The sequence below is a fragment of the Antrostomus carolinensis genome, unplaced genomic scaffold (genome assembly GCF_000700745.2).
Source record: "Antrostomus carolinensis isolate BGI_N321 unplaced genomic scaffold, ASM70074v2 scaffold8332, whole genome shotgun sequence".
NCBI classification, from domain to species: domain Eukaryota; kingdom Metazoa; phylum Chordata; class Aves; order Caprimulgiformes; family Caprimulgidae; genus Antrostomus; species Antrostomus carolinensis.
The window spans coordinates 11222-38548 of NW_010300123.1; the positions used below are offsets into that span (position 1 = coordinate 11222).

General features: G+C 39.7%; 2 protein-coding genes across 3 annotated transcripts in view; one reads left to right on the forward strand and one right to left on the reverse strand.

Annotated features, from left to right (window-relative positions):
* NDE1 (nudE neurodevelopment protein 1) overlaps positions 1-4138 on the forward strand; it is a 10698-nt gene extending 6560 nt beyond the window's left edge. The window contains exons 5-8 of the mRNA XM_010163017.1: positions 327-506; positions 1543-1634; positions 2805-2941; positions 4045-4138. Coding sequence (XP_010161319.1) covers positions 327-506; positions 1543-1634; positions 2805-2941; positions 4045-4138 — 503 coding nt within the window. The remainder of the gene's footprint in view (positions 1-326; positions 507-1542; positions 1635-2804; positions 2942-4044) is intronic.
* Positions 4139-7528: 3390 nt separating this feature from the next.
* Positions 7529-27327, reverse strand: part of MYH11 (myosin heavy chain 11) — a 54160-nt gene continuing 34361 nt past the window's right edge. For both annotated transcript variants that reach the window (XM_010163019.1, XM_010163018.1), the window contains 27 exons: positions 27285-27327; positions 26599-26792; positions 26308-26429; positions 26131-26200; positions 25826-25986; positions 24860-24968; positions 24070-24201; positions 23576-23782; positions 23050-23187; positions 22277-22400; positions 21662-21833; positions 20868-21080; positions 20585-20729; positions 20290-20496; positions 19133-19237; positions 18878-19030; positions 18207-18455; positions 17735-17947; positions 16815-17027; positions 15967-16128; positions 15067-15195; positions 14422-14510; positions 14051-14174; positions 13699-13907; positions 13041-13149; positions 12263-12435; positions 7529-8226 (listed from right to left, as the gene is read on the reverse strand). The exon at positions 27285-27327 is cut by the window's right edge and continues 63 nt beyond it. In XM_010163019.1, coding sequence (XP_010161321.1) covers positions 8088-8226; positions 12263-12435; positions 13041-13149; positions 13699-13907; positions 14051-14174; positions 14422-14510; positions 15067-15195; positions 15967-16128; positions 16815-17027; positions 17735-17947; positions 18207-18455; positions 18878-19030; positions 19133-19237; positions 20290-20496; positions 20585-20729; positions 20868-21080; positions 21662-21833; positions 22277-22400; positions 23050-23187; positions 23576-23782; positions 24070-24201; positions 24860-24968; positions 25826-25986; positions 26131-26200; positions 26308-26429; positions 26599-26792; positions 27285-27327 — 4104 coding nt within the window. In that variant the 3' untranslated portion in view covers positions 7529-8087. The remainder of the gene's footprint in view (positions 8227-12262; positions 12436-13040; positions 13150-13698; positions 13908-14050; positions 14175-14421; positions 14511-15066; positions 15196-15966; positions 16129-16814; positions 17028-17734; positions 17948-18206; positions 18456-18877; positions 19031-19132; positions 19238-20289; positions 20497-20584; positions 20730-20867; positions 21081-21661; positions 21834-22276; positions 22401-23049; positions 23188-23575; positions 23783-24069; positions 24202-24859; positions 24969-25825; positions 25987-26130; positions 26201-26307; positions 26430-26598; positions 26793-27284) is intronic.

Here is a 27327-nt window from a genome sequence, read left to right on the forward strand (position 1 = left end):
GTCTTGATGTGCCTTTGCTTACCAGCCTGTAATGTTTGGAAAGGGGTTAATTCCCTGCTTCAAAGGGAGTCTTGTGAAAGGGTATGGAAATTAAAGACAGATTATAGCAACTGAACTAATACTACAGAAACATCTTGAGCCACAATCCTAGAAAAGCCTTTAGTGATTGTCCAGATTTTGAACATGGAGTAATTTTTACAAGGATAAGTGACTTTATTTCACCTCCATGAGGGGAACAATCTTTTAAGCAAAACAAACTTTCTCACCTGTTTCTGTCTTGGTGGACACAAGCTCCAGAGGCTTGCTTTGTGTTGCTTCCTTTGTAGATCTACGACAAGAGCTTGCAGTGCAGCAGAAGCAGGAGAAACCCAAAACACCGATGCGAACTACACTGGAAACAGAAAGAACAGACACTGCAGTTCAGGCGTCTTTATCTGTGCCTTCAACTCCCTCAGTGCACCGGGCACCCAACATCAGCATACCCACCCCTGTGACGTATAGGAGAGGTGACTAACAGGAAACCAGCACAAGAATACTATTTGATGCTCTTGTTTTTACTATAGTTTCTGGCTAAAGGAGGAATGAGAAGAAGGAAGCAGAGTTGAATGTTTCAGTTAAATACAGTCACCATGGTCTTAGTAGTCATAGACTGTGATTTTTGGGGTTTATTCATAGGCTCTTGATTTCCATTTGACTTGAACTGTCCAGCAATAATAATTGTGAGGGACAGGATGAGCTGTTGGGACTTTACTATTCACAACTGTCCCAGAGACTTTGGGCTAACTTAGGGGAAGGATTTTAAAAACTTGAGTGTGAACTTTAATGTCACACTCGTGTTACTTGAATTGACTTCTTTATGAGAGTAGATATTCCTTGAGAGAGGCTTCCTTTTTACTCTGGAACAGCAGGACACTGACAAGCCATCCTAGCTGTACTGAATGACTAGATCTCTGCTTTCATGGCAGTAGTATCAGTTACCTATTTTTTGTGGGCACCGATTATTTCAGTATTTCAAACCACTAACACTAGCTCTCCTACCTTCTTACTTAAAAAGCCAGAAATCTGTGTAAGTGTGTTCATATGTATATGTGAATACCGGGAGCTGTACTGTCACATTCTGATGATTTGATATTATAGATCTGAGCACTAACAAAGTTTGATAGTGGGCTTCAGTATACTTAACCTAAAACTGTGTGTTTGGTGTGGAGAAATTAATGCTTCTGGGAAAGTGAGAGGATTTGTAGTAAAATGCAAGATGATGGTTCTCCCTAAGGATACACCCCTCTGGTCCCACTGCAGCAACAGAGATGCAGAGTAGGCTGGTAGAACAGATCTGTAGAAACCCAAGCCACAGCGTGTATAGAGACTTTAGCTTAGGACAGTGTAACTTGAGTTGTCTCAGGGAGACAGTGCTTCATATTCCTAATAGATATGAAAGATCTGGAGACGAGATACAAAAAGGTGAAGACACTGATGTTTCCTGTGCTCTGGATGTCATTTTTTTTAAGTGAGTAATGTATCCTCCTTTAACTTGCCCTGCAGGTCTTGAGGACAGTTACAGTGCAACCCCTCTCACACCTGCTGCAAGAATATCTGCACTTAACATCGTGGGAGACTTGCTGCGAAAAGTAGGGGTATGTGATTACCTTCTAGACAGTGCTCTTGAAAAGATAGAGACATCTGAAGAGCAGCCAGCACTCTTTGTGCTGCTGCTCAGGAGAGACTGGAAAGAATATCCTGCCCCTAGGTTAGCTAAGTGTGGCCTTGAAATTTGCTCTGGACTTTGAATGTTTATGACTAACCCATGCGTAAAGGTGGACCCTGATCTGCTTTTCTAAGATCTTACTCCCATGGGGATAAGATCTCCCTCTATAAACTTCTGAAAGTGCATGTGCAAAAAAAGTGATTTTGCTTGAGTAAATTAAGACAGGATCTACTCCTCTGAAAGGCAGAGAAGAAAGCAGGCTAGTGCTTCTTTCACCAGAGGGCTTCTGGTGAAATTCGCCTTAAGAGTCCAGTAGCCTTCTCAGCAAGGCCTAATGTCATGTGGAGCTGTAGTCTGACATTTAAGGTAGTGCTCATGCTGGAAAACTTATCCCATGACTTCTTTCTGTTTTCTCCCTTATGCCCAGTACTGTGTTAGCACAAGCATTTGTATGAATTTTTGATGGGCTGAGCTGCATAGAATCATGGAATAGTTTGGTTGGAAAAGATCATTATGATTGTCTAGTCCAGTCATAAACCCAGCATTGCCAGGTTCACCACTAAAGCATGTCCTCAAGTATCACATCTACACGTCCTTTAAATACCTCCGGGGATGGTGACTCCACCACTTCCCTGGGCAGCCTGTTCCAGTGCTTGACAATCCTTTCAGTGGATAATTTTTTTCTAATACAGAACTGATACAGCTGAAGGCTAACCCAGCAACAAAGGTGATCTAGGTTGGGAGCATGTGGTGGAGTGCAGGGTATCTGTAGCTTAGTTCCCTCATGTTTATCACTTAGTACATACAGCCTAACATGTGTCTAGAGAAGCAGATAGCTCAAATGAACATTTAGTAATCAAAAACTGATGCCCGTAAGAGAGACATCAAAATCTCTCTGAGGAAGCTGAAGATTTTGTGTTCTGGATGGTGAACAGCATCAACTCCTTAACCTCCCCTGCAGAAACAGAGATTCAGCTTTAGAGAGATGACTGGCTTAATCTCTTTGAAAATTCATAACTCCCATTTTGGTGTGCCACAATGCCATCTTGTGAAAGAGAAGGGCGATATCTGACACTTGCCTTATCTGTGTTTAAATTAGGCTTTGGAATCCAAACTTGCATCTTGCCGAAACTTTGTGTATGACCAGTCTCCAAACAGAGCCACGGTGTCCATGTACATGAACAGAGATGTTCTTGAAACACGCCTGAGTCCTCATCAGCCTCTATGTGATACAGGGTGAGTGCTGTTCTCTGCAGTCTTAGTGAGAACTGTTGGTGTTAGAACTTAGCGACTGGTACTGTTATATTTAGTATTAAATCTTTGGTTTAGGAGGGACAGATTTGTTTTAAAAATATATGAAACTTAGTTTTTCAGTATTATGATTTGAATGTTTCAGATCAGATTAAAATTTGAAATCACTAGCTGCTGAAATTTGAAGGCTAGCTGGAATCAAGTTTTGAAAACCACAAATTCAAAGCAAACGTAATATATGTATTTTATTATAAATGCAGTGTTTAAATGGGATGAAGTACAACAGAGGAGCTCTTGCTTATTGCCTGTGTTTATTTTATGGTTTATGTTCTTGTACAAGTGATGTCTCAGGAACACTATGGCATGTAGGGACTTCCCTTCTTACAGTTAAGATTCTCATTTATGGGAGAACTGGAAAAAAGGCAAATGATGGGTTCACTCAATCAGAATGCTTTATGGTTGCTAAGATGTGTTTCCAAGGAGCACCTGGCAGGAGGTTTTGTTTTGTTTTTTAAACAAATGAAGATAAATCAGCAAGATTATCGCAAATTGCAGTTCAGTGTCTGCTTAAACCCTGCCAATCCTGTACTGCACATTCTTCAGATTCTCTGTAAATTAAGTGCCTACAGAACAGTTTGTTCCCGACTTAATTATTTGGCTAGACCCTTGTGCTGTGAATACTGGTTTTTCCTGTTAGCCATTGCCCAAAATTTTTGTATGGAAGGAATGCTCCCCACTGTACTTGCTATCTCAGCCTGCGGAGAAACCTCATGAAAGCTCCTACAAGACAGCCTCAAGGGCCATACATTTACATATTCGTGCAACTGATTATACACCTACTGCTGTAATGCTAGAACTGAAATTCCAACACCTGTAAAAGATAGCTTCTCACTACTCCGAGGGACAGGGAGCCTTGTGTTACTTAGCTGGGCTGAGTTCCCACTGTAAGGGTCTCTCTTAATGCTCAGAGTGATACTCTTTTATCTGTTGGTTTCTGAAGCTGAGTGGTGTACTCTGAAAGCAGCCAGTTACTCTGAAGGTGGTAAAGCTGAGCAAGAAATGCACTAACTTCTGTTTTGTACTTGCAGGTTAGTGAAACGCCTGGAGTTTGGAACACGGCCTTCAAATATTCCAGGACCAGTGAGCCATCCCTCGCAAAGTGTTGTCAAGATGCTGCTATGAAAGGCCTGGTTGGCTTTGGAAAAGGAAAAAAAAGTTAAACTTTAGTTTTAAAGATAATATCAATGAGCAATCAGGGAGCAGTCCTGGAGTATGTGAGAACTGAACAAGCTGCAATTGGCAACGATGATCTCTTGTGGCCTTGCCCAGTCTGGCTTCTTGCTTGAGTTTTGGGAGTAGTGTCATAAAGCTGCCTGGCAGTGCAGGACTTTGAACTGCTTCCTATGTCAGTTGTAAATAGCTCCTTGAAAGTTGCTTCTTTTGACACTGCTGGTCAAAGCCATTGTCCATCCACCTACAACAGAGACAGTATTCCCTATGCAGCTCCTCAGGCTTTGGCTTTTGGTGTCAATACAGCAGCATGGCGTTCAGGCTTAAATTCTGGTTGTGCTGGTTTTCTATCATGGGTGTTGTGTGCTGCAGTCACTTGAATTTTTATGTGGAGAAAGGTGTATTTCTGCAGGGAAGCTGCTCATCTCTTTGTGGGATGTTTTCTGGTCAGAATCTTGCTACACAAAAACCTGCCTCTATAGTGGTAAGATGTTTTGGCAAGCAATGATTTGCCATTAAGAACATGTCATGGTTAAAGGTGAAGAATGCCTAGTGCCCAGAATACTTGGGAGATCCCAGAGCTAACAGCAAGGTAGGAGACTTTGGACTTGCTTAGTATATAGACGTCTTTTTTTGCCATATTGTGGGCTATAAAGCCTGACTCTTGTAGGCAGCAAGACACCTGATTAAGTTCCTAGTTCTAACATCTTAATAGATGGGTTTTACTGCTTTCCAAACCTCCCTTTATTAATGTGCCTTGAGTATTACTGATTTTCTCTTGGTTTATTTTTTCTATGAGAATATATGCTTTCACCTGTTACTAATTTAGAAATGTATTTTTAACCTGAAAAGTCCTTTACACTAGACAAGTGTATATGACTAGATAATTATTTTATATCAGATTTTTTCCCTATAGAATACTACTACATTTTATTTTTGTTTTTTTTTAAATGGAGTAGGTTCACTCACAGTATTAATGTACCTTATGAAAGCCTGTATAATAATAATAATGACTAAACAATTTTTATGTATTTTGCAAGGGGTGGGGTGGGGAGAGCTTACTTGACAAAAGAATGCATAATTGGGTTTGGATTTCTTGTTGGTTGGGGTTTTTTGTGTTGTTTTTTTGTTTGGTTTGGTTTTTCTGTTATTTTTAAGAAAATGCTGTGGAAACAGCCACTGGTGCATTTATTTCCCTGGAATAGGAAGTAACCACAGATCATTCCCATTATTCAGGCCATCTACAAAGTTGGCTTAACTGGGGAGCAGAATAAAGCTTATTTTAAATGCTAGTTGTTGATTCACTTTGAGTATTTTTTCCAAGTTGCCGCTGTGGTTTGTGCACAGATATTTGCTACCAGTTTCTCATCTGTTACTGAACAATGAAGCTGAAAGACATTGTTTTGCTCAACCGTATGCAAAGATTTTCCTACATCTCTTCTCATGGTTTCCTACCCTAAGGAATGTAAATATTCCCATAGCCAAAGATGCTTCTGGGATTTACAGTGCTTAATGTTGGCATTACTTTCTCTTAAAATCTGAACTCTGGCTGTTTTAACATAATTTTTGTCCTCTCCTCTCACACAGGGAGTTGACACTCTCCTCTTACCTATGAGGAACAGAAGCATGTCAGCTACTTTGTTAGTTATGCTGTCGCCTGGACTACGGTTCAGTGAACTGTGCAGCCTGGAGAGATCAGTCAAGACAAGTTGCATTTTCCTTCTCTTGCCAGAATTTGCCTGCTTGGCGAACAAGTTGGCTTGCAGTCAGATTTAGACGCAGCATTGAGATGAGGTAGAAAGTTGGAATATCATGGCTGTGGTAGTATTATATATTTTACAGATATATTATTAATCTAACTATAGATGTAATCAGACAGACTAGGGGTGGATATGCTATTTGGAATTGTCAAAATAATTCGGTCTAGAACAGTCACTGCTCTAATGGTACCGAGAGGAATTTTTCTGGGGAAGAGTTCAGCCAGTGTTGCAGAAGGATGCTTTCTGTGGTGTTACTAAAGAAACTCTGACTCCCTATTTTGTCCCAAGTTTTGCAGAACAGGGTCTGGAACCCGAGTTTCTCAAGTGGTAGGGCAGCGCTCTAACCATTGGACCAACCTCTAACATTATGCATGTGAATTCCTTTTAGAAGGGTTCCACGTTCAGTTTGCTGGTTCAGCTCAAAGCATTGGTGCTTAAGACCATTCTATATGAAGTCAAACTTCCTTGGTCTCCTTGTACCCATGCATGTCAGTTCACAAGCTGTGTGCTTAACAACCAGCTCCTGAGCATGTTTACAGAGCTGTGCTGTGTGGCTGATCAAGCAACAAAAAGGTCTATCCAGTAGCTCCTAACCCCTCCTTGTCTGCAGCTTGTCATCTTAATTGCTCTCCATAGATTCTTATTTAAACTCTTCCTTTACTCTTTCACAAGCAGAGAGAATTCTTTGGGGTCTGATTGTGCTGGCTAAATGGTGCCTAGTCTGAATCTCCAGTTTGTGATCTCTGTGCCTTCTGGAACAATGCTCAGATTAGAAGATGATTGCATTAACTGTCAAGATGGATGTTTTTGCATGACTTGCTCTCCCTGCAGTCACACTGCTTAAAGTTCATTTTCTGTACAATCTAGGACATCGAGTAAGCTCTCTGTACTCCGTTTAGAGTTAATTCTACACCTGGCTTTACTGTGTGTGGCTCTCTACTGCCTCAGTGTGACCACAAAGCTAGCTGCTGTCTGAAAGTACTAGAGCTCCAAGGATTTGTGGTAAGTCCTGGTAGTTTCCCGGAGTCTGCTGCAGTCCTGTTGGCGTGCTCCAAAAATAAGAAGTAACCGCGTGCTGATTCCTTAATACAGAATAGCTTGGCCTGGATCACTGCATTCGGTGTGGGCTGCTTCTCTAATTGTTTTCTGCCTGCTTTAGGGGCTTTAGCTGGAAATACCCCTCGGCATACAAACTTCAAGGGTGGGTTCAGTTGCCTAAAGACAGACGCTTTCTGGCTGATGCACCAGAATGCTGCAGGTCTCCTACAGATCCTGTGTCATGTCTGTCAGCCCTTGGATACATCCTACGGCACCTCAGTTAGTACTGTGTGTCCATGAGGTAACCAGACCTGTCCCAAGTATTTTATGTCACTTTATATTCAGCTCGGTGTATGTACTTTTTTTATTCCTTCTAAAGCAATTGCTTAGGAGAAAATCAGGGTTTTGTTCTAATGATTATAGATGACCTTTTCTAAAAAGTATTTGAGTTGTAAAGAAGCTCTACTGCATCCCCCATTCCCTTCAAGCATGCTGTATTGCACCCAAGTGATATACAGGAACCTGTACACAGGAACACTGGAGTAGTTTTTATAGCCTTTTATTAGTGTGTAAGCACATCCATGGTGCATATAAAACTGTTACAGTTGACTTAATTTGAACAAATGATATTTTATTTTTCAGTAAGTGATAAAGAAGGCACTTCCACCTTGTGAATGGTGCATCAGGGGTGTAGTAACCAGGAAAAAACCCTACATTAATCGAATACTCAAGACAAAAATGAAAGTTTAAGAAAAGATTAACTGACCAATGCCTTTTCTGCCCCCCTGCAAGTCTCAAAAAATCCTATGTAAACTATAGTTCACTGGGATTTAAATCATCTGAGCTACTAGAACTCACTTTCTGGAAGATTCTTGAAGTGAATTACTCTGAGCGTTTAAAAAAAACCACCTTTTCAAATACACTTCATGGTAAAATAAGTCTTGGAGTACTTTTAACATCAGTCTATACATTGGAGACGAGGCAGTTGTGCTTTTATCATTGTCAGAGGAGTGGGTGTATGTGGCTTTGACACTAAGAGTAGACATACAGTGCTAAATATCATCCTCTCTCCCCTTGCTGCAGTGCAATTTCTTAAAGCGTGTTTATTCACTGGCTTTTGTTCCATTGAAATCTCCATCTCTTGCATCCATTTCTTCATCACCTCCTTCTGTTGCGTTCTCAATTACTCTTCTGCCTCCAGATCTACGGGGTGGGGCAAAAGATGCTGGCTCATTTCCCCTCCTGCAGTAAGGGGAAAAAAAATAATTAAAAAATCAGATGTTGGGTCATTTGTAGTCCCCATGAATAAGCATAGAGTTTTGTAACAGTACCTGCGGGGCTGATGTTTTTGAACGCAGAACAGCCAAGAGCTGTGGGCCTCTAATACAACTTTCTGTTCTGTAGCATATAAAAGTAATGTGTGGACAGGTTGAGACTCCCAGTTGCTTGGAACTGTGATGGGATTCCTGTTCTTTTGCTTAAAATTCTCCAAATAGTCTTATCTGCCCCAAATCCACCCCCACTACTCTTCCCTTCATTTTGCTGTTTTCTCTATGGGGACTCAACTGCTTGTGCCTGGAAGGAAGGGGAAAGGGGGCTGCTCGTACTCACAACAGCAGGGGAGTGTTCTTCCTGTACTTTTAGAAGAGCAAGGAGAGAGTGAGTGAGCTTGTGCTGAATTTCTGACCTGCAGTCTGAATATGCCCACCAGTTACTGAACACCCATGAGACCTGGGATGGGAGCAGTGCAGCGGATGTCAGCAGGCACTTCTGAGCCCACAGTCCCTCTCTGCAAAGTCTGCGTTGGTCAGAGCACTGCAGGTGCTTTGATATGTACGGCATCCTAGGTTGTGAGTAGCTCCAGTCTCTTTCCCAGTGGAGAGAGGAAGTGGTCACTGCTTTGGAACTGTTGTGACTCGGGTGCTGACGCTTAACAGCGTAGAAGAGCTTACAGCAAACACTTTTTCCCCATCTTACCATCAAACACTTTTCCTCTCCCATTTCCCTCCCATCCCCGTATAATTCACAGCTACAGCCCAAGGCAGGGACACTTTGGACCTCAAGGTTAATTTTTTGGGGAGTTGTGAGCAAGTGAGATAGAAGATGGGTTTGTCTCTTCTTGGCCTTCATTGCTACTGTGCTACAAAACTCTTAAGTTTTGTAACATGGCCTCTCACTTGCCCCTCATTAAGCAAACCTTTGTAAAGGCTTGAGACCACAGACAAAAGCAATAAAATAAATTCATGATTACTCAATGTTGTGCCAAAATGACAAATTTGGTGTTAAATACATCCAACTGTACTTTTTGGGTACAGCAATTGTGTATAAATATTTAAAGGCTTGTTTTGTCCTTGCAAAATACTAAGCCAGTGGTGTCCTTTCTGAGGCAACTCTCTAGGGAAGTGGGTAGGAACATTGGCTGGACTAACTTATTTCAGAGGTACAAATCTGTATTTCCAAGGTGGAAATATAACGTGTTGCTTGTTTTCCACAGTCCTGCACTTAAACTTTGGTGTGAGCAAGCACTTAAATGAAGCTTTATCATCCAGCTAAGATCTGCTGTTAGTTTACCTTAGTTGTTCTGGGGTCGATGGCATGTATTGAACACAAGGGTATGTCATTTCTACCCTGGCATGTGCTTGACAAGAGTCTAACAGTTATGTCTGCTATTTTATTATAGCAGTTATCTTTTTATTACTGTCTAACAAGAAAGTTCTAATTAGGTCAGTAAATTCATTAATTCTTGTCAATAAAGATCTCTGTCTTCATCGGGAAGAGCTCTTTACCCCCCTGGTCTCCTGCTATCTGGACTCAATTACTCATGAGTTGTTTGTAAGATAATTCTCTTTATGCTGCAGTAATTCACTGAAGTGCTGTAAGAGAACATGGGACTGGTGAGTAGTAACAGCAAGAGGCTAACCAAACTGCAGTACGGTTTTGGCTGTAAAGAAGTGAAGTCCCTATCACATGCCAACCACTTATTAACATAAACTCTTGCCATATGCATAAACTTAATACTTGTGTAAACTGGTATTTGCCCTGTGAATAAAAACTTTTTGTTTATATATGTTCCTTTTAAACGGGTTGATGGGTTTGATGATATTCATGTGATCATTTGCATTAGTACCTTGAGAATAATGCCTATAGTTGAGACAAGCCTTAAGCATTAGTGTTTGCTTAGCATATCTGTATTTAATCTGCCTTTGAACAAGTGCTACTGGAGTAGTGCTTGAATAACAGTCTGGAAATATTAGGCTGACTAAAAGGCACATGCAAGGACAATACATAATCTTTAAATATTTGTGTATTCACAGCAAAATCCAGCATATGTAAAACAGAAGATATACAAATATTACAAGGCAGTAGCTCTTTAATTTTTGCAACAGCAGATATTACTCCTATCTCCAGAGAATGTGATAAAGTATAATACAATGCTATGCTAGGTTACAGTGTCAATATTAATTTCTGTGTCCAAGCTTTATATTTTAGTAACAGTAGACAAACAATATAACGTCTGCAAAATAGCTCTTTGTAAGCAATACAGGCACAGAGTGCTATGTAATGAAAGGCAAGACTTTCTCTTTTGTCTGTGATTGTGTGTTATAAGTGTGATAAGTCACATGCAAGTAAGATCTTCCCAATCTCTGGTGAGTTAGATTGGATCTCACCTTAGAGTCAGCATTACAGTATGTGTAAGAAATACTGTGAAATTCTAATGACATGCTGTGACACTTCATATTCATTAGTCCTTTTTATCAATTTTACTCATCAATGGTGTATTTGATTTGAAAAATTTTAGTCTTTGTGGCTTTGTGCACAAAGATGGGGTGCAAACCTGACAATTTTCATGCAGAAAAATTCAGAGTCCTTTATTAGGTACTCTGTTGGTAGAGCTTGTGAGAATGCAACATGTAAGTCTACATCAGTACATAACCTACTTGTAAGAAAGATGTATCAATGATGAACAGCTGATGGTAGCTAGATTATTGTAATATTTGTCTCTTTTGATTAAAACAGATTAATGCCAAGATATCCAAGCCTTCACAGTTTGCAGAAACCTCACATAATTTTTACTTGGGCCAAAGAAATGGAAATTTGTGCAATACAAGCTAGCTGCAAAGTTGAAGGCATGGTACCTGCTTAGTCATGCGAAGGTTCCTGTGTCCCTCTGAAACAAAGATAAAGAGTCCTGGGCAGTTATACTAAGCACATGGTCATGACCAGAGGTAGGTAGATTACTTTTAAATAATTAAACAAAGTACATTACAGCCAATTACATTACATTTAGATAAAACACAAATGAGTGTTATGCTATTCTATGTAAAAAGGGCTGGATACAGCCACTCCTTTGTAGAGCAGCCAGGAGCATGCACCACTCAAGAGGGTGCTAATCGAAAAGGCTACCACATCTGTAACTATTCATTTTGAAGTAAATTCACATCTGAAGGTTCATCATGCACGTTACTGGTAAACACACTGGTAAACTGCTTCAAGAACACAACTAGGCAGGTGCTTTCATCTGAAATACTGTGGGGTTTAGATAGAAAGCAAAGTTAGGGTGTGATGATGCAGATATAGCAATTTCCTTGTAATTCAAGCCAGCCTTTTTATTTTACTGGTTGGTGTTTTCAAACCCACTGAGTGCAGGAGAACTCGGGTATATAGCTGACTGATCACAGCTTTATCTTATTTTCAGTCAGTTTTAACAAGAAAATGCAAAGGGATGTTTTGATCTTTTCCTTGGTCTGATGACAATTAATCCTTTTCTGGTGAAGTCCAAAGAGGCTTTTGGATAAGAGTCATAATGTGCTTTGCCTTTTGCTGCCTGTGATGTTGTTGAAGACTGTTTACGGTCATTGTGTGTGAGTTATGTGTGTGTGAAAAGCACAAGCACTTCTACCCTTTTGTGACTGCTTCTGTACAAATAGATACAGCTATTATACAAGAGGCATTTTCAAAAGCAACCAAACCTAATTCTGTTCCTATATAAGCCAACTGGAGTTTTGATTAGAAAAAGAGTAAGGCCTGTGCCACGTTATCGCAGTTGTTCATCTGAAGGCTGAAATCCTGAGACTGCTGCAGTCTGAAATGTAATTCGCCTTCTGATTTTGGCCTTTTGTATCTGCCAAGCTAATAGAAGGAATTAGTAACTTTGCAGCATTATCAGCATCTGTTCTTTACTTGAACAGAGTTGGGTTTTTTTCACTTCTCTAGTTTAGTTCCAAATTTCAGGGCTGTCAATGAGTGGGAATGGCTATCCCAAATGAGGGCAGTCTACCTGAGCTTGCTCTTCAGTGCTGCAACCTCACGGCCCAGGGCTTCGTTACTCTCAGTAGCTTCATCCAGCTCTCTCTGCAGCTTCCTGCGGTTTGCATTGATACGCTGAGACTCTTCCTCGGCCTCTTCCAGCTGCCTTTTCAGTTGCTTGAGCCGTGTGTTGCCCTTCTCAGCCTAAAGGGAAATTTTAGATTAATGCTTTAATTCAAAAAGGGTCTAATAGCTTTACATTCCTCATTTTACTTTCATACTTCTCTTGAGAGATTTACTGAAACATGACCTAAATCAAAAGTAGAAGCTTAAAAATCTAAAAAATGAAAAAATAACTTTGCTTTCTGGGAGTTCATTTTGCTGATAGATACTGTATTCAGACACTGCCTTGTTTCTTCTGCTGCACAGTCCTACCTCTGCTTTTCTGGCTTGCAGGTTGGTGTGCATTAGGTAGAACTAGAATTTTAAAATTAAATATGTTCATCTCCATTCATATACTAATAAGGATGTTGTGCACAGTCCTATATATCACTGTGCTGTCAGGCTGCTGCAGCTGGCTGATTGACAAGGACTAGTGCTTTGGTACTTGACTGGGGATGGAAGAAGAATTGTATTGTCCCATATTTTAGCAAAAGGGCTGTATTGCTCTGCTAGCATAAAATCCAAGTAGACAGTCTGCTTTCAAAAGAGATATTTCTTTGAGGCAGAACACGGAATCTTCCTTTCTTAGGGTAAAACCTGAAAATCCCTGTGCCCTGGACTAAGACCCTCATGACACAGTTTGATACCTGATCTTTGTACTGTTCCGCTTGTTTTCTCTCATCTTCCACCTGCAGCAATGCATCTTTCAACTTCTTGTCCTTCTGGCGCAACGTCTTGGCTGCAGCCTGCTTCTCTCTACAAATGACAGTGCAACATTTGGTGATGTGGAAGGTCTGTAGTCTTCACTAGCCTCTGGCATGTTGTTCATGAAACTGGCACTAAGGACCCATATGTTAAAGGCCTTACTGAATTTAACAGATAAATTCTAAGCAAAACTTAAAGTTCATGTTATTCTGATTAAAAAAAAACCCCATGTTTTTGCTGTATGCTAGAGGTGCTCCAGGAGATGTGTTCTAAAAGACACGGTTATTTCTTCAAGAAATGGCACAATGTCTTGGGGCAATTAACCTGGCAGGGTCATAGGGCAGTTATTCTAAAATGTAGGGGAGCAGATCCTTGTCTTTGTTACCAGTAGAACTTTTCAGCAATAAAATGGTCCTTAATCAGAACCTGTAAGAACTCCAGTTACTGTCCATATGTCTAAGAAACGTTAAGTGAGGGAGAGCTTCACCAAGCCTTAACAGCACTGAGAGCCTGATGACAAATCCTGTGTGCCTTTGTTTGCCTTCTGTCTCATCAACTGCAACAATAAATGGACAGATGTGCCCTCTGGGAGACCAGTACCTGGCTTCCTGTTCCAGCTGCTCTTCGAGAGAAGCAATTTTGGCCTCCAGAGCAGCAATTGTAGCTTTGAATTTGGACTTCACAGCTCCCTCCATCTCTTGCAGCTTACTCTTCAGCTCTTTGTTCTGCCTCTCCAGCTGCTGCCGAGCATTTTCATTCTTCTGTGCAGTTGAGCGCTCTGTTGCCAGCTCATTGTTCAGCTGCTCTGCCTACAAAGGTGAGAATGGATGCTGTCATAAGTGTTGCATGCTTACAGAGAAATGACAGGTGGCAGTTCTCCAAATATTTACTCAGAACCACAAATAGCTTTGGCTGGAATACAGACAGAGTGACGTGCTGAAGTGAGCTCTACCTGCTGTACAGCTTTTCTCATGCGATCACCCATTGCATCTATATTGCTTTGCTCCTCTTCTAGCTCTTCCTCCAGTTGGGCAATTCTTGCCTCCAGGCGCCGTTTTTCATCCTGGAGGCTTGTCCTGTAAGTTTAAATTTAATAAGTGTGAATTTATGGCTCTGACCAGTTGAATGTGCCTGAAACTATTATGGACTGCCAATAATTCATAAAGAAAAGGGAACTAGACATTTCAATAAAACTAGTCATATGTGTGCCTTTTGTGTTGTCAAGAGCAGATGGCTGTTTGGGAGAGGAACATAAACTTCTCTTGGCAGCCATGCAATGTTCAGCAGCATGTTTAGTCTTGTGAATATCCAGTCTATTCCTACCTTCCAGAAGTAGCGCTTGCAAGTTCCTCTGCCATCTCTTCTTTCTCCAGATCTGCTTGTTTGCGAGCTCTCTCTGCAGCAGCCAGTTCCTAGGAGAAAAGGAAAATTCAGCATAGTAAAGAAATGAGGAAGTAAGTGTACAGACAGTTTTACCATGATACACAGGACTGTAAACTTTCTAAAACTGGTATAAGATGTGTTGTCTTCTTAACAGAATAAATTCTTATCATATCATAAATGCTATGGAAGTACAATGAAATACACTTTATCCAGCTGTCAGCTGGTTTCCATTTTATTTGTTTTAGTAACAAGATTGCAATTTAATAGACGTAGGGATACTAGCACTAGCAAGACTTGAGGAATTTATAGCTATTGAAAACAATTTGTGTTGGATCATACAGTTAATTTCCCTTTGACTGGTGAACTATGCCTTCCACCGAGGTGATTTGTTTTCAGCTAATCTGGCCATGCTCAGATGTAGATCCAGCAATTTTAGTGGAGTGCATGGAGCACATGGAACTTGTTACAAGTGCTGCTTATAGTTTTCAATTTCTGATAGCTATTGCATTATTTCATTGCAGTTCTGTTTTGCTACTGAAGGTCATGTGTAGTCTGCTTCATACTGCTCTAAGTTTCCCACTTTACCTCTTGAAGCTGGATGAGTTCTGCTTCCAGGCCCTTTGCTTTTTTCTCATTTTCTCTGGCTGTAGCAAATATTTCTTCTCTGGCAGCCCGTGCATCATCCAGCTCTCGTTGGTAGTCCTTCATCTGAGCCTTGTTGACAAGAATAACAAAGGTTTATTTTTTGTTCAACAATTGTATTACAATTTCAGCAGAAAGAAATTTGGACAGAATACAACACATACATGTTTACATAGTCATAATGCCTGCTTAATTTATATTTTCTGGAGAGACGAGCTAGCACATGTTGGAAAGGTCTGAAATGCTATTCCAAGAGCAGCAATGCCTCCAGTTGCACATTGCAGCTTTTGTAATGTCTATTGTCCTTATTTCCTCTGAATACTTGAGTACATGTGCAATCTTATTATCTTTCAGATACATCTCTTCTTATTTGGCTGTCAGCATATGACAGAACAGTTGATATCAAGACTTACAGTATAAACAGGAAAATGCTGATTCAGAGACAACACAATTTCTGAACAGTCTTTTATGCTTTTGAGTCAGGTGTTAGAACCAGGATTGAAGCCCTGTAACAGATTTTTATCCTGTAGCCCTTCCTCTACATGGACATCTATGTTTTCCTTCATGTGAGTAAGTCAATAGCAGATGAATATTGGCCAGAGAATTTTGGAAGCTCTCTGCAATGATGAAATTTGACTTTCATGGTGTGCCCTGTGAAGTTTTCCACTGTCATTCAAACTGAGCTGTACAGTACAGATACTTGAATCTGGGAGTCTAGTTAAAGCCCCTCCTTTAAACAATCATCTGTGATAGTCATTAAGTTCACAGAAGTCACCTAACTTTCCTATTGTGTCTGTACAAAAAACAGCAGTGGGGAAAAACTATGTTTGTGGTATTACATACCTGTAATTTACGAAGTTGTTTGATGGCTTCTTCCCGACCTTTATTAGCAGAATCAGCTTGGCTTTCTAGGTCTTTAACATCAATCTCCAGCTTCTTTTTAGCTGCAGCTGCCAGGGCACGTTGCTTCCGCTCATCTTCCAGTTCCGTTTCATACTCATGGAGCTGATCATTAAAGGAAACAAGTTTAGGAAAGTCCTTGAGCACTCTTAAGACACTCTGTGTATGTCAGAATAATGTATACAGCCTCCAATATCTCTGTTAACTGTGATTTTTTTCCTGGAAGTTAAAATATATTTTCCTTTTGTCCAAAAATTAAGGATTCCTGAAAGGAGTCAGCAATTTGGGTTCTGTATTAATGGAAATATATATGTTATAAGATGACTGTAGCAGTTGTCCTTGCTGTAACAACACTACTATGCAAATAGGATGTGTCCTGTCTGTTTTAATTTCCAGTGCTTTTGTCTCCATTCAGTGTACCCTGAGAAGGCAGATCAGTTAGAAGCTATCATTTTTCATTTGCCCTGAAAATATAGGGAAGGTTCTTCTGACTGTATCAGAAATTGCAATTCATATGTTTTACACTATATTGGGTGTAGTGGTAAATTTCTACATCTGTTGGCAATTGGGCACCTGCTACTGAAACAGGAAAAAAACCTGTTATGCAGTTTTGTGTCTTTTTTAGTACAATAACCTACTCTTTTTTTTTCCTTTTTTTTTTTTTTTTAATTTGCCAAGCACAAGGCAATATAATGTTTTCTTCTCATTATAGTAAGGTGCTTTTAATAACTGCATGAGGCTGGGGGCTTTCAACTGGCTTTATTTACAAAAGAAAGAATAGAGAATGGTACCTGTTTAAGGAGTTGTCTTCTCTTCTCCTCATTCTGTTCATCTCTGGCTTGTAAATCTCTTTCAAATTGGCCTTTCAGGGCCTGCATATTAACCTCCAACCTGAGTTTGGCATCTTCAGCAGCCTGTAGCTCATCTTCTAGCTCTTCTAGTTGTGTCTTCATCTCTTCTACTTGCTGTTCAAGGGTCCGTTTAGATTTCTCCAATTCATGGACCTTTCAAGCAATAAGAATTTAATAGACTTGTTATAAGAAATAAAAATAATTCTAGTTAAACACAGTCTACCTGCAGTATAGGCCACATTTTAAAATATTAGCTGTAGACAATGAATGAACTAATTTGCACTGAAAATGGTAAACTAGCATTTTTTGTACACTTGCAAATCTGTGTTAAAATAAACTGAGATTCTCTTTATCCCAAACTTTCATTTTTAATCTAGTCAAGTATCATAATTTAATTGATTTAGTATTAGCAGTGATATTATCATATCGCTGTAATAAAAGTGATTGGCAATGCATCAATGGAAACTTGCTACATCTGTACAAGTAAATGTTAGGCTGGTGGCAAAGTCAAATATAACTAATAAAATAAGATTTGTGGAATTTACAACTTCAAAGCTGTTTAATAAACTAATAAATTATTTAGAATCTTTTAAATGTTTTTTCAATCTTAGAAATCAATAAGAATCTTCTTCATGCCTGAAATTGTGTTAAAAATAAAGATGGCCTACTTTGCCTACTTGGCAAAGTCTCTTGAAAGTTTGGGCCCAAATGGAATAACCTTTGTATTCTGTATGAAATATCTGATCTTGCTGAGTGGATTTGTGTGCTACAGAGAACTTCCCACACTGAAAACAATGATCTATTTGTTAGCTGCTATTTTAAGTTATTGTTGTGGAAATTGCTCTAAGCCCAAAACTTACATTCTTGCCAACATCATCTTTGGAGCTAACAAGATCTTCCATTTCAGCTTTCAACATTTTGTTTGTTCTCTCCAGTTCTTCTTTGGCTTCCAAAGCCTCTTCAAGTGCTCGGGCCAATGACAAAGCCTTTGTTTCTTTTTCTCTAGCTTCAGCTTCTGCTCTGTCCCTTTCATCTGCGTATTTTGAAGAGATGTTTTTCTCTTCAGCTAGCATCTGTAAAAATGTAGTGTTAGTACAAGAAGTCATTAGTAATAGGGTTTTTGTATTGCAACTGTCTTGTCAGTTGTTAATGACAGAGAAAAACCTCTGCTTTTTGATAAATGTATATAAATACAAAATTAACCAGTGTATGTGTAATTAAATTTTAGTTTATTTTTTGTCCCTGCTTTATCTTTCATTAAACTAGTGGAGTCTCTGTGAGTTCCAGAGAAGTTAAGTGGTAACACAGCAAGGGAGAATCTTAAATCCATACCTGATCAAACTTCTTCTGTTTCTTCTCCAGGTTGGAGACCAGCTGACGCTGGTTGTCTAAGTCAACCACCAGATCATCCAGTTCCTGCTGGAGTCTGTTCTTGGTTTTTTCCAGTTTGTCGTAAGAAGCAGCCTTTTCCTCAAATTGTTGTGTAAGGCTTTCAATTTCCTTCTGAAGTTTCTTTTTGCCTTCTTCCATGACTTCTACTGTGCTGGAATATTCCTGTAGCTTCTTCTTAGAGTCGGAGAGCTGAAATTTGAATTCAGAGGACAAATCTTTATAGTAGTGTCAACAAAGTTTGGCAGAGAAGATGGCCAGGAGACAACCAAGACCCAGGAATCTTATCTAATTTGACCCATGTGAAGCTAGTGACTAGTTACCCATCACCCTGCCTTTGAGGCAGACCACAGACCTACTGTGCACATACAAGCCTAGTGTGCCAGACTGTCTTGGGAGCTACCTTGCATTTTTACCTGTCCTAGACATCATGCTTTAAAGAAAAGGGAGACTGCTGGCTCCATTGTGGAGCTTCACAGATGCCATCTGGGCTAACAGCACTAGTTTCCTGAAGGTCCATGTGCTGTGCCAAGATAGTTCTATAAATCTGAAACCTCTGGAATTACTGATGAAACTCAGTGATGGCACTAGTGATTTAGTTATGGCACTGATACCTGTATTGTCAGTGTTGAAATATGTCTCTCCAGATTTTGTTTTGCTTCTATTTCTTCATCCAACTGCTCTTGCAAGCTGTTCTTCTCGTCCTCTAACTGACGAAGCTTGGTAGACACATTTAGCTTCTGCCGTGTTTCTTCTTGAAGCAGCTCCTACAGTCACCACATCATTTGGTAATACAGTTGTTAGTTTAGGTCTTTTTATGGTGCGTTTTATAAATATTGTAGGTGAGCTGTTACTGGATGAAAGTTTACCTGTGTATCTTGTAGCTGAGATCCTAAGGTTGCAACATCTTTGGTCAATTTGATTGTCTTGCTTTCAGCTTCATTGAGCAAACTAGTGACGTTTTCAACCTCGACCTATGAGACACCACAGTGAATAAACTCAGTTATTTTGCACATCTTCAAAACCTTCCTCTAAACTTTACTTTGCTCTAGATTGAAATCTTAACTTTGAACAGGATCTGAATCTGCTCCTGTGCTACCTCAAGCACAACAGTGTTTCTAACTTAACTGTAATTCTCAAGTTTGCCATAATTTTTCTGGACAATATGTGAGATTTAAGTCCTGTCAAACTAAATCCTGCACACAAACTCAGCATGTCATCTTTGTGACATGTATATTAAGACCCCCCCCAAGGTCTAATGCCATTTTTCTCTAGTTTACCTTAGTATTTTATGACTATATATCAAAACCTAGTCATACTCATAAGGCAATACTAGTATACTCTTTTTAATGAATTGCAAATGGGAATCAGGATTTTTGTGGATTTTCCTTCCTCTTCCCAAGTTTGACAGAAGTTGATGCATTTTTGTTGTATTTATTTATCCACTAGCTTAAAATAACAAAGAAAAGCTTACTATTGCTATGAACAAACTTGTAACAACAAGCTTGATTCGTATTGGTGGACATTGAACATCCATCAGAGAACCATTTAAAATTATGTTTAGTTATTTCTTATTAGACACTACAATATAGATAAGTGAGCATTCTCATTTATTTCATTGATTGTAATTTTTTTCTGAGCAGCTTGTGTTTAATAGCTGTCTAATCCATTTCCAGAAGCCACATTCCTATCAATGTTCACCACCACCCAAAAATGAATTAACAGAAACTCTGTAAACCATGCAGCACAGTCTCTGAACCAGTGGTGGCACTACAGACTGCATCGTGTACAGAGGGATGGTGAGACTAAAAGCTCTCGCTTCCATGAGGCAGAGTGATTATAATTGTTTAATTATGTGATAATTGAGGTTGAAGTTCAAGATAGGAACCCTATAGATAACAAAAAAACCCCCTGTTTCAGCTGAAGCTGACAGGGCCAGGATTCTTCCAGGCATACCCTCCCAGAAAAGTATAAATGGGTCTTCTCAAGCCAAGGTGTTACACCAAAAGATCCATCTCCTTCCTACCTGTAACTTATGAACTTTTTCATTGAGTTCTGTCCGAACACGCTCTCCATCAGTGTATTTGGACTGTAACTCTTGCAGCTGTACTTCCAGCTTCTTCTTTTTGTGCTCCACATCTTGTTTGGCCTGATTCAGGCTCCTGACTTCATTAACCAGATCAGCGTTTTCTTTCTCCAGTGTCTGTTTGCTTTTATCCAAGTTTGCTTTAGCCTACAAGCATGAAGTGAAGAAAGACAATCTATAAAAGGAAGCCATGTTATCTAGTGGATAGTTTTCAATAAGATTGATTTCTGTTTACCCGTTTAAATTGTTCCAGCTGCTCTGTTAGCTCTTCCACAGCTTGAGTGTGCTTTTGCCTCATCTCCTGGACCTGGGCTTCGTGAGTTCGAGTCTCCTCTTCCAGAGCTCTCTTCAGCACTGTGACCTCCTGTTCACGCTTTGCTCTGGAAGGTAACACACATAAATGGAGCAGCAGCAGCAAAGAGTGTTCTAGGCACTTGCAAAACAGCACTACTGCAGTTACTAGTATTGTACTGAGCTTGGTGACATTTATTTTTGGCCCGTGTGTTACGTCTCAATACCTGAGCTCTTGCTGGGTGGCTGTGGTATCCAAAGTATCCTCAAGCTCTGTCTTAAGAGCCTCCAGCTCTTCACCTAGGTCCCTCTTCTGTTTTTCTGCTTTGTTTCTTGCAGCTCTCTCAGACTCCAAGTCTTCCTGGAGATCAGAGATGTGAGATTCCAATTCACGGATCTTTTTGAGGGCATTGTTCTTCTGGCTAGTTTCATCTTCAAGCCTAAAAAGAGTATTTAATTTTATATATATATATACATATAATCATTTCACTTTAAGGGAAACAGTATACAGAGATTAAAGGTTTATAGGTTCTGTACAAGAAAGTACCTAAGAAAGAGGGAGGTACTGATGCAAAAGTGATCTGACAGCTGTACTTTATCAGGACACAATGCCTAGAGATGCTGATCAGCTGATTGAGTGAAAGTTTTGGTTGAGTGTTGTCCCTCTTAAATTTATACAGAAAATTCACTGAGGCTCTGGAGTGGATCAAGGTCAGACTTAGGTAATTTCTGCCTTTTGCCTAGGAAGTGTGTTGTTACATTTCATTCTTTACTTGACAGCACTGCCAGTGCCATTGGGAAGAGGATTTTTCATTGGTATCTGGAGGTAAGACTGTGTCTGTAGGCAAACAAGATTATAATTATTTTTTGCAAAAGGAGATTTGGAAAATGAAGAAAGCATGAAGGGAGGATGTAATTGAGAGATGATATTAATGGCTGCAGCATCGCAGTGTCTGGGAAAGGGAGAGACGCATGTTCCAGCCTGGGTTTTCAACCTCTGTGCAGATTCAGGAGTGAATACCTGGCTAGAGCAGCCTGTAGCTCTTCCTCCTTCTTGGCTAGTTGTGCCTTCAGCTCAGCAATCTGTGCCTGGAGCTCTGCAATTTGCTCATGTAGATCGCTTGACTCCCCTTCCAACTTCCTCTTAACTTTCTCCAGTTCTTGTCTACTCTTCTCTTCTTTCTTCAGTCGCACTGAAATAGTTAGGATTTTGGTCATGGGAATGCATTAGTTTAACGAGTCCTTAATCCAGTCTTGAATTTAGGCAAAAAAATTTTCTGGACTCCAGTGAGGCCATATCTTTAACTACGGGTCACTGTGTTTCTGGAGCAACATGCAATACCTTACTGTCATCATTTATTTCTAGCCACCGCAAAGAACTATTTATTTATCTTTCTCCAGAACAAGCATTAACTTTTTCCCAATTTTCTCTCCTCTACTCTTTTGTATGTAAAATAGCTATCAGTGGTTTATGCATAGTTTTGTTGATTCTCATGCATAAAATGGCTTTAGCATAAGAAATCTGGAAAACACCTCACAAATTTTTTAGAAACTCTCTCCAGATTCTCTTTGGGGATTTTTTTGTTGTGTGCCAAGGCAAAAAAAACCTTATATAAACCACTTTTATTCATGTTACCTTCGAGTTCTGAAATCATAGATTCATGTTTGTTTTTCAGCTTTGTAAGATTTTTGGCTTTTTCTTCTTCTTCTGCAAGGTTTGTTGTTAGATCGCTTATTCTTTCCTCGAGGAGTTTTCTTTCCTTAAAAACAATAAAATACTACTGTTAACAAAAGTGGCTGTCATTGGTGATTGTGAATCAACTCTTTGACAACTAAAATGTTGATACTGTCTTTTTATGCTGTATTTCTTGGGATTGTTGTGATACATTTAATTAATCAATTACAGTGGAGCTGAGGAGTGGTGTCTACATCTTCCATATTATCTAATTTGCTGCTATTAGAATCTTCTACTCATTCTAATGGCTGGTAAGTACTGAGCTGAGTTCAGAGGAGCATCCCCTTTCAAAAAGTACTGGAAAATATGCTTCCTTCCAGTTTTAATAATGAAGTTTGGTTGAAATTAGTTGAAAACCAAGAGAATTATTTACTCTGCTTGGGGCCAAGAAGACGTCTTCCACTGATAATGCTTGAATGCTGTGGGTATTTTGCTTGAAGATGTTGTTACTACAACAGACCTCAAAACCAGTAGTTTTATACAATTTTGGGTTGTTCAAGTGAGCATGGAAAAATTATCAGAAACTTGTTTGATAGAAGCTGATGGTCTGGTGAATCTGTAACACCCCTGAGAGTATATAATCAAGAGTATTCCTGTTGTTCTAGTGGAAGAGAAGGTTTTTTCTCATCTTGCGCTATTTTTACAAAGTAAGAAAATGGACCTGCAACACTTACCTTGGTTAGCTTGTTATTCTGATCTTCCATTATGAGAATATCATCTTCCATTTTCTTTATCTTTCCATCTGCTGTTACTTTTTCAAGTTGCAGTTTCTGCCTTGCAGCTTCTTCTTCTTCCAGCTGTTCCTCAAGGTCCTTTGAGGGGAAAAAGAAACCCACAAAACATAAATTCTGGAAACAAAATGCTGCTTAGATTATAGGAAATGCTTAAGGTGTGTCATTCTACGTGGCTTATATTGTAGACTTTGTTTTTATTAAGAACTAGACAATCTGTAATGTTTGGTGATTTAGAAGGAAGATGTTAAAATAACTTTTTAGAGAAAAGACTATTGAAAATTGAGATGAGGAAGAAGAGAACTCTTGGAGGAAAGAGCATCAATTAATTGTTCTTACTTCAGTGACACAGACACATTCTACAGAGGGATGTGTTGCAAGCACTTTGATAGGATCTAAGGGTTGCCAGTCTCCATTTTTTTCTCTGAGATACAAGTTATTTGCTGGATTTGTCACTTTGCCTCCTTACCAGCATTTGTTGTTGCATCTTTTTCTTTTCTGCTTGCAACTGCTGGCTGCGCTCCTCTTCTTCCTCAATTCTGGCTTCCATCTCATGCAGAATTTCTTCAAGCTCTTGTTTCTTAGCAGCTAAACGGACTCTCATCTCTTCAGCTTCAGCATACAGTTCAGTTTCTGCCTGAAGCTGTTCCTGAAGGAGGTTCTTCTCTTCACAAAGCTACACAAATAAAATGGATAGGAAGTCAAGACTTAGATTGCGGATTGCCCTATAGTATCTTTACTACGTAGTCCTAGTGTACAGGCAGGCAGCTCTGCCACAGGTTATTGTGTGGACATTAGGCCTCTACTGAAGTAACTGGGAGCTTGTCTGCACTGAACTCTTGTTCTGGGCCATTGCTGTGGATACATTTGTGAGTACAAAGGAAAAAGACACTTATTGTAATAGCTTCTAGAAATGGTGAAAGAATGGCTTGTGTTTCCCAGAGGCTTAGAGCTGTAAATCACCTGTGTGTGTTTCAGTTCCAGCTCCTTCAATTCACTCTCTGCTTTTTGTTGTCTTTCCTTAGTTTTCTGTAGTTCTTCATCCTTGGCCTGCATTTCTTCCTCTTGTCGGGTGACTTGCAGCAGTGGTTTCACCTGAAAATAAAAAGGTTTTTTTAAGAATGTTTCCTGTCAGTATTCACGCTGCTGAGCTTGGTACTTAGAGGTGCCAGGCTGACTGGAAGTAGTGGACAAATACTCCAGCCGAGCTTGATATAAGCATCTTTAAACCAGCAAGCCTCAGCAGTGTTGCTCTTGGCTATCTCTGTTAATTTTTGGAGCCTTATGAACAAACCTCTTCAATAGGAAAACAGACTTAATTTGCTTGAGTGCCTAGCAGGAAGATATTTAGTGTCCCAGTTAGGGAACTCCTGAGCTACTGAGTCCCCCATAGTACATAACTTTGCATGTTCACAAAATTCAGTTTTACTCTGTCTTCTCATTATCCACCCCTGTGAAATTATTTAATTTTTGGCAATTAAAAGAAGTTCCCAAATGTGCAAAATCTTTTATGAATCTCTGCCTAACTAGTTTATTTCCTTCTCAAGCTAGAACTAACTTTAATGTTAATGGCATTACATAACTATCCAGAGTGTCTCTAACACAAAATTTTTGTGAAGTGATTGAGGCTCATGCCATCAGCTGCAAGGGACTTTGAAACAAGGAGTGGGCCTGACGTGATATGCCTCGGTATCTTGTGCATTTAATTTTCTTTGGAAAGCTGAGGAGGGTTTCGCCAATAGCAGTTACTCACTTTAGTGAACAGTCTCCACCATTGCCAGTTCCTCAGCTTCAGGTAAGCAGCACAATTTCTCTGTATAACCTTCATTGCAGTCAGCTGTTGCTGTCTCTTGGCAAAGGCTCTGTGATTAAAAACATAAAGCAAATTGGTTCAGTCTGAGAATACAAGATACCTGCAAGATACATACATTAAGCAAAAAATCCTCTGGCATGAGAGTCTGCTGATTAGCCACGTGGTTTGAGAAATCTGGCACAAATTCTTTTGTCACTTGAACAGTGCTTGTGCTTCCTTGAGGAAAGGTGATAACTCTGTTCAGCTTTCTGGTATTTTACTTATTCTTCTGGTTTTTGGCTGTTTGCACTCCATAGGTAGGCACAAACCACAAACAATAGATCTAGTTCTGGATGTGAACATCTTTCTAGGGTACACGAGCACTCAGAACTTGCATTGATCGTCATTCGTGAAACCTATTATATTTAAAATCTTTGCTTAGCAATTTGAAAGCCTTGGTAGCGTGCAGAAAAAAGGCATTATTGTTAATAGTTTTGTAGTGTACATTAAGTGAGATCATGCTAGATGATCAGTGCTTTGTGCCCAAGCTATGTAAGAAATTATGTTATGTTTTACAAATGCTAGTGGTGCTGCTACTTGTAATAGTGCATAAGACTCTAGTCATAGGCTAGGATGCTCCTTCTCCTGCTCGTACAAATACATTTAAATGATGGGTCATTGCCTCAGAGAGCTTACTGTACAGATGGTGTAAGTAGCCTCACAGTGTAATTGCTTCCCTGTAATTATACTAATAAGCCTTTTCTGGGCAGGAAACGAGTCCTTCATTGGACACAAGTTGAGTTCTAATGCAATAAACATAATAGATGATAATAAAATGTCTTAGTGTCTTTAGTTATGCAGAGAACTAAAGGCTACTGCAGATACTCTGCTGCAGAAGACATTCTTTTTGTTAGTACGTATTCTTACTTTCTTGCTAGGTAGCCTCGGCACTGAGCCTGGAAGGTGATAATAACATCTGTGATCTTCAGGTCTCTCTCTTCTTCTAGGTGAGCCAGAACACCAGTTCTAAAGAAGATTTTACTCTGTCCAATTCTGTACAAGTTGGGATCAAGTTCTAATGCTTTGATCTGGAGGAAAACAGGGATGTTTGTTAACACTAGTGCTGAGCTTTAAGGTATTAAAAATTACTTTTCATTTCTGTTCACTCTTAACAGCTTTTATATAAGAAGCATAGACCTGATTATCAATAGGATCAAAAATGCTTTCCTCACCATCAGTATGCAAGCCTGCTTCCCATCCATGAATCCTTTAGGAATAGCATTTGCAGCAAGGATTTCATATCTGCCAAAAGACATTGATGTTGAGTTGAAACACCTCAGATTGTTTTGTACAAACATATATTACACCACTATTAAATCCAGAGTTAGGAATGAGTGAGCATTTCCTACCGCTGACGGAACTCCTGGAAGACAATCCTGTTGGGGAATCCCTGCCGGCAAATGCGAATACCTTCTAAGACACCATTGCAGCGCAACTGCTCTAGCACTAAATGGGCATCAAGTTTGCCAGCCTGAAAAGGGAACAGAAAGTATTTTTAGCACAGTAGAAATTTTCAAAAATGTTACCAGCTGCATATCTATGTTTAGAGACATAACACAGCTCTGTGATGTGCTGGTACAGTGAGCAGCTCAACATGAATAATGTGCCAGGAGTCTGAAAGTGGAGCATTTAAAACTTACTCTTTTTTCGTGATTTGGAATGATACAGCGGACAAAGTTGGGATTGGTATTCCTTAAGGTGGTCATCAGTTTGGTCAGCTGCTCCTTGTAGAGTTGGCTAACAGTACGGAACATGCCCTTCTTGGTTTTTGAAGCGCTGGGGAGTGAGCTTTCAGTCATCTTGGCCATCTGGTCCAGCCCAACTATACGGTCCACTGAAATATAAAAGAAAATATGAATTTAACTGATTATATAAACTATCCTCACCTCACGTTACACTTGGCATTCACATTGTTAAACTGCAACTTCCCAAAAAGGACATTCTTCTGATCGAGTTTAGTTGAGATTATACATCGCTGGAGAGATCTGTGCAGGACTTCCCGGGTAAGAGTGTGTCAGGTAAGTCATTCATAAAACCCAACAATAACCCGTATTACAGGTTTACAATATCACATATTCAGCAACATAACAGTGCAATTATTCTGTTGCTGAATAATATTAAGGAATTTTTTGTTAGTGCTTCAGACTATCTAATGATGCTTTCCATAAATATGTCTTTAGAATACATTATTCTTGTTTCTTAGTTCAGTCTCTTCTATGCTTATCACTTTCATACTTGTGTCCTACCAGCAAGAGATAGCTGTTAAAGTTCTGCTAGAAGTTTCTTCCTTTAAACCACGTTACTGATTTAGAGATGTGATGCATACCATCTTTCCAAAGGTCTGCTACAAATTTGTCTGAAGACTGGTT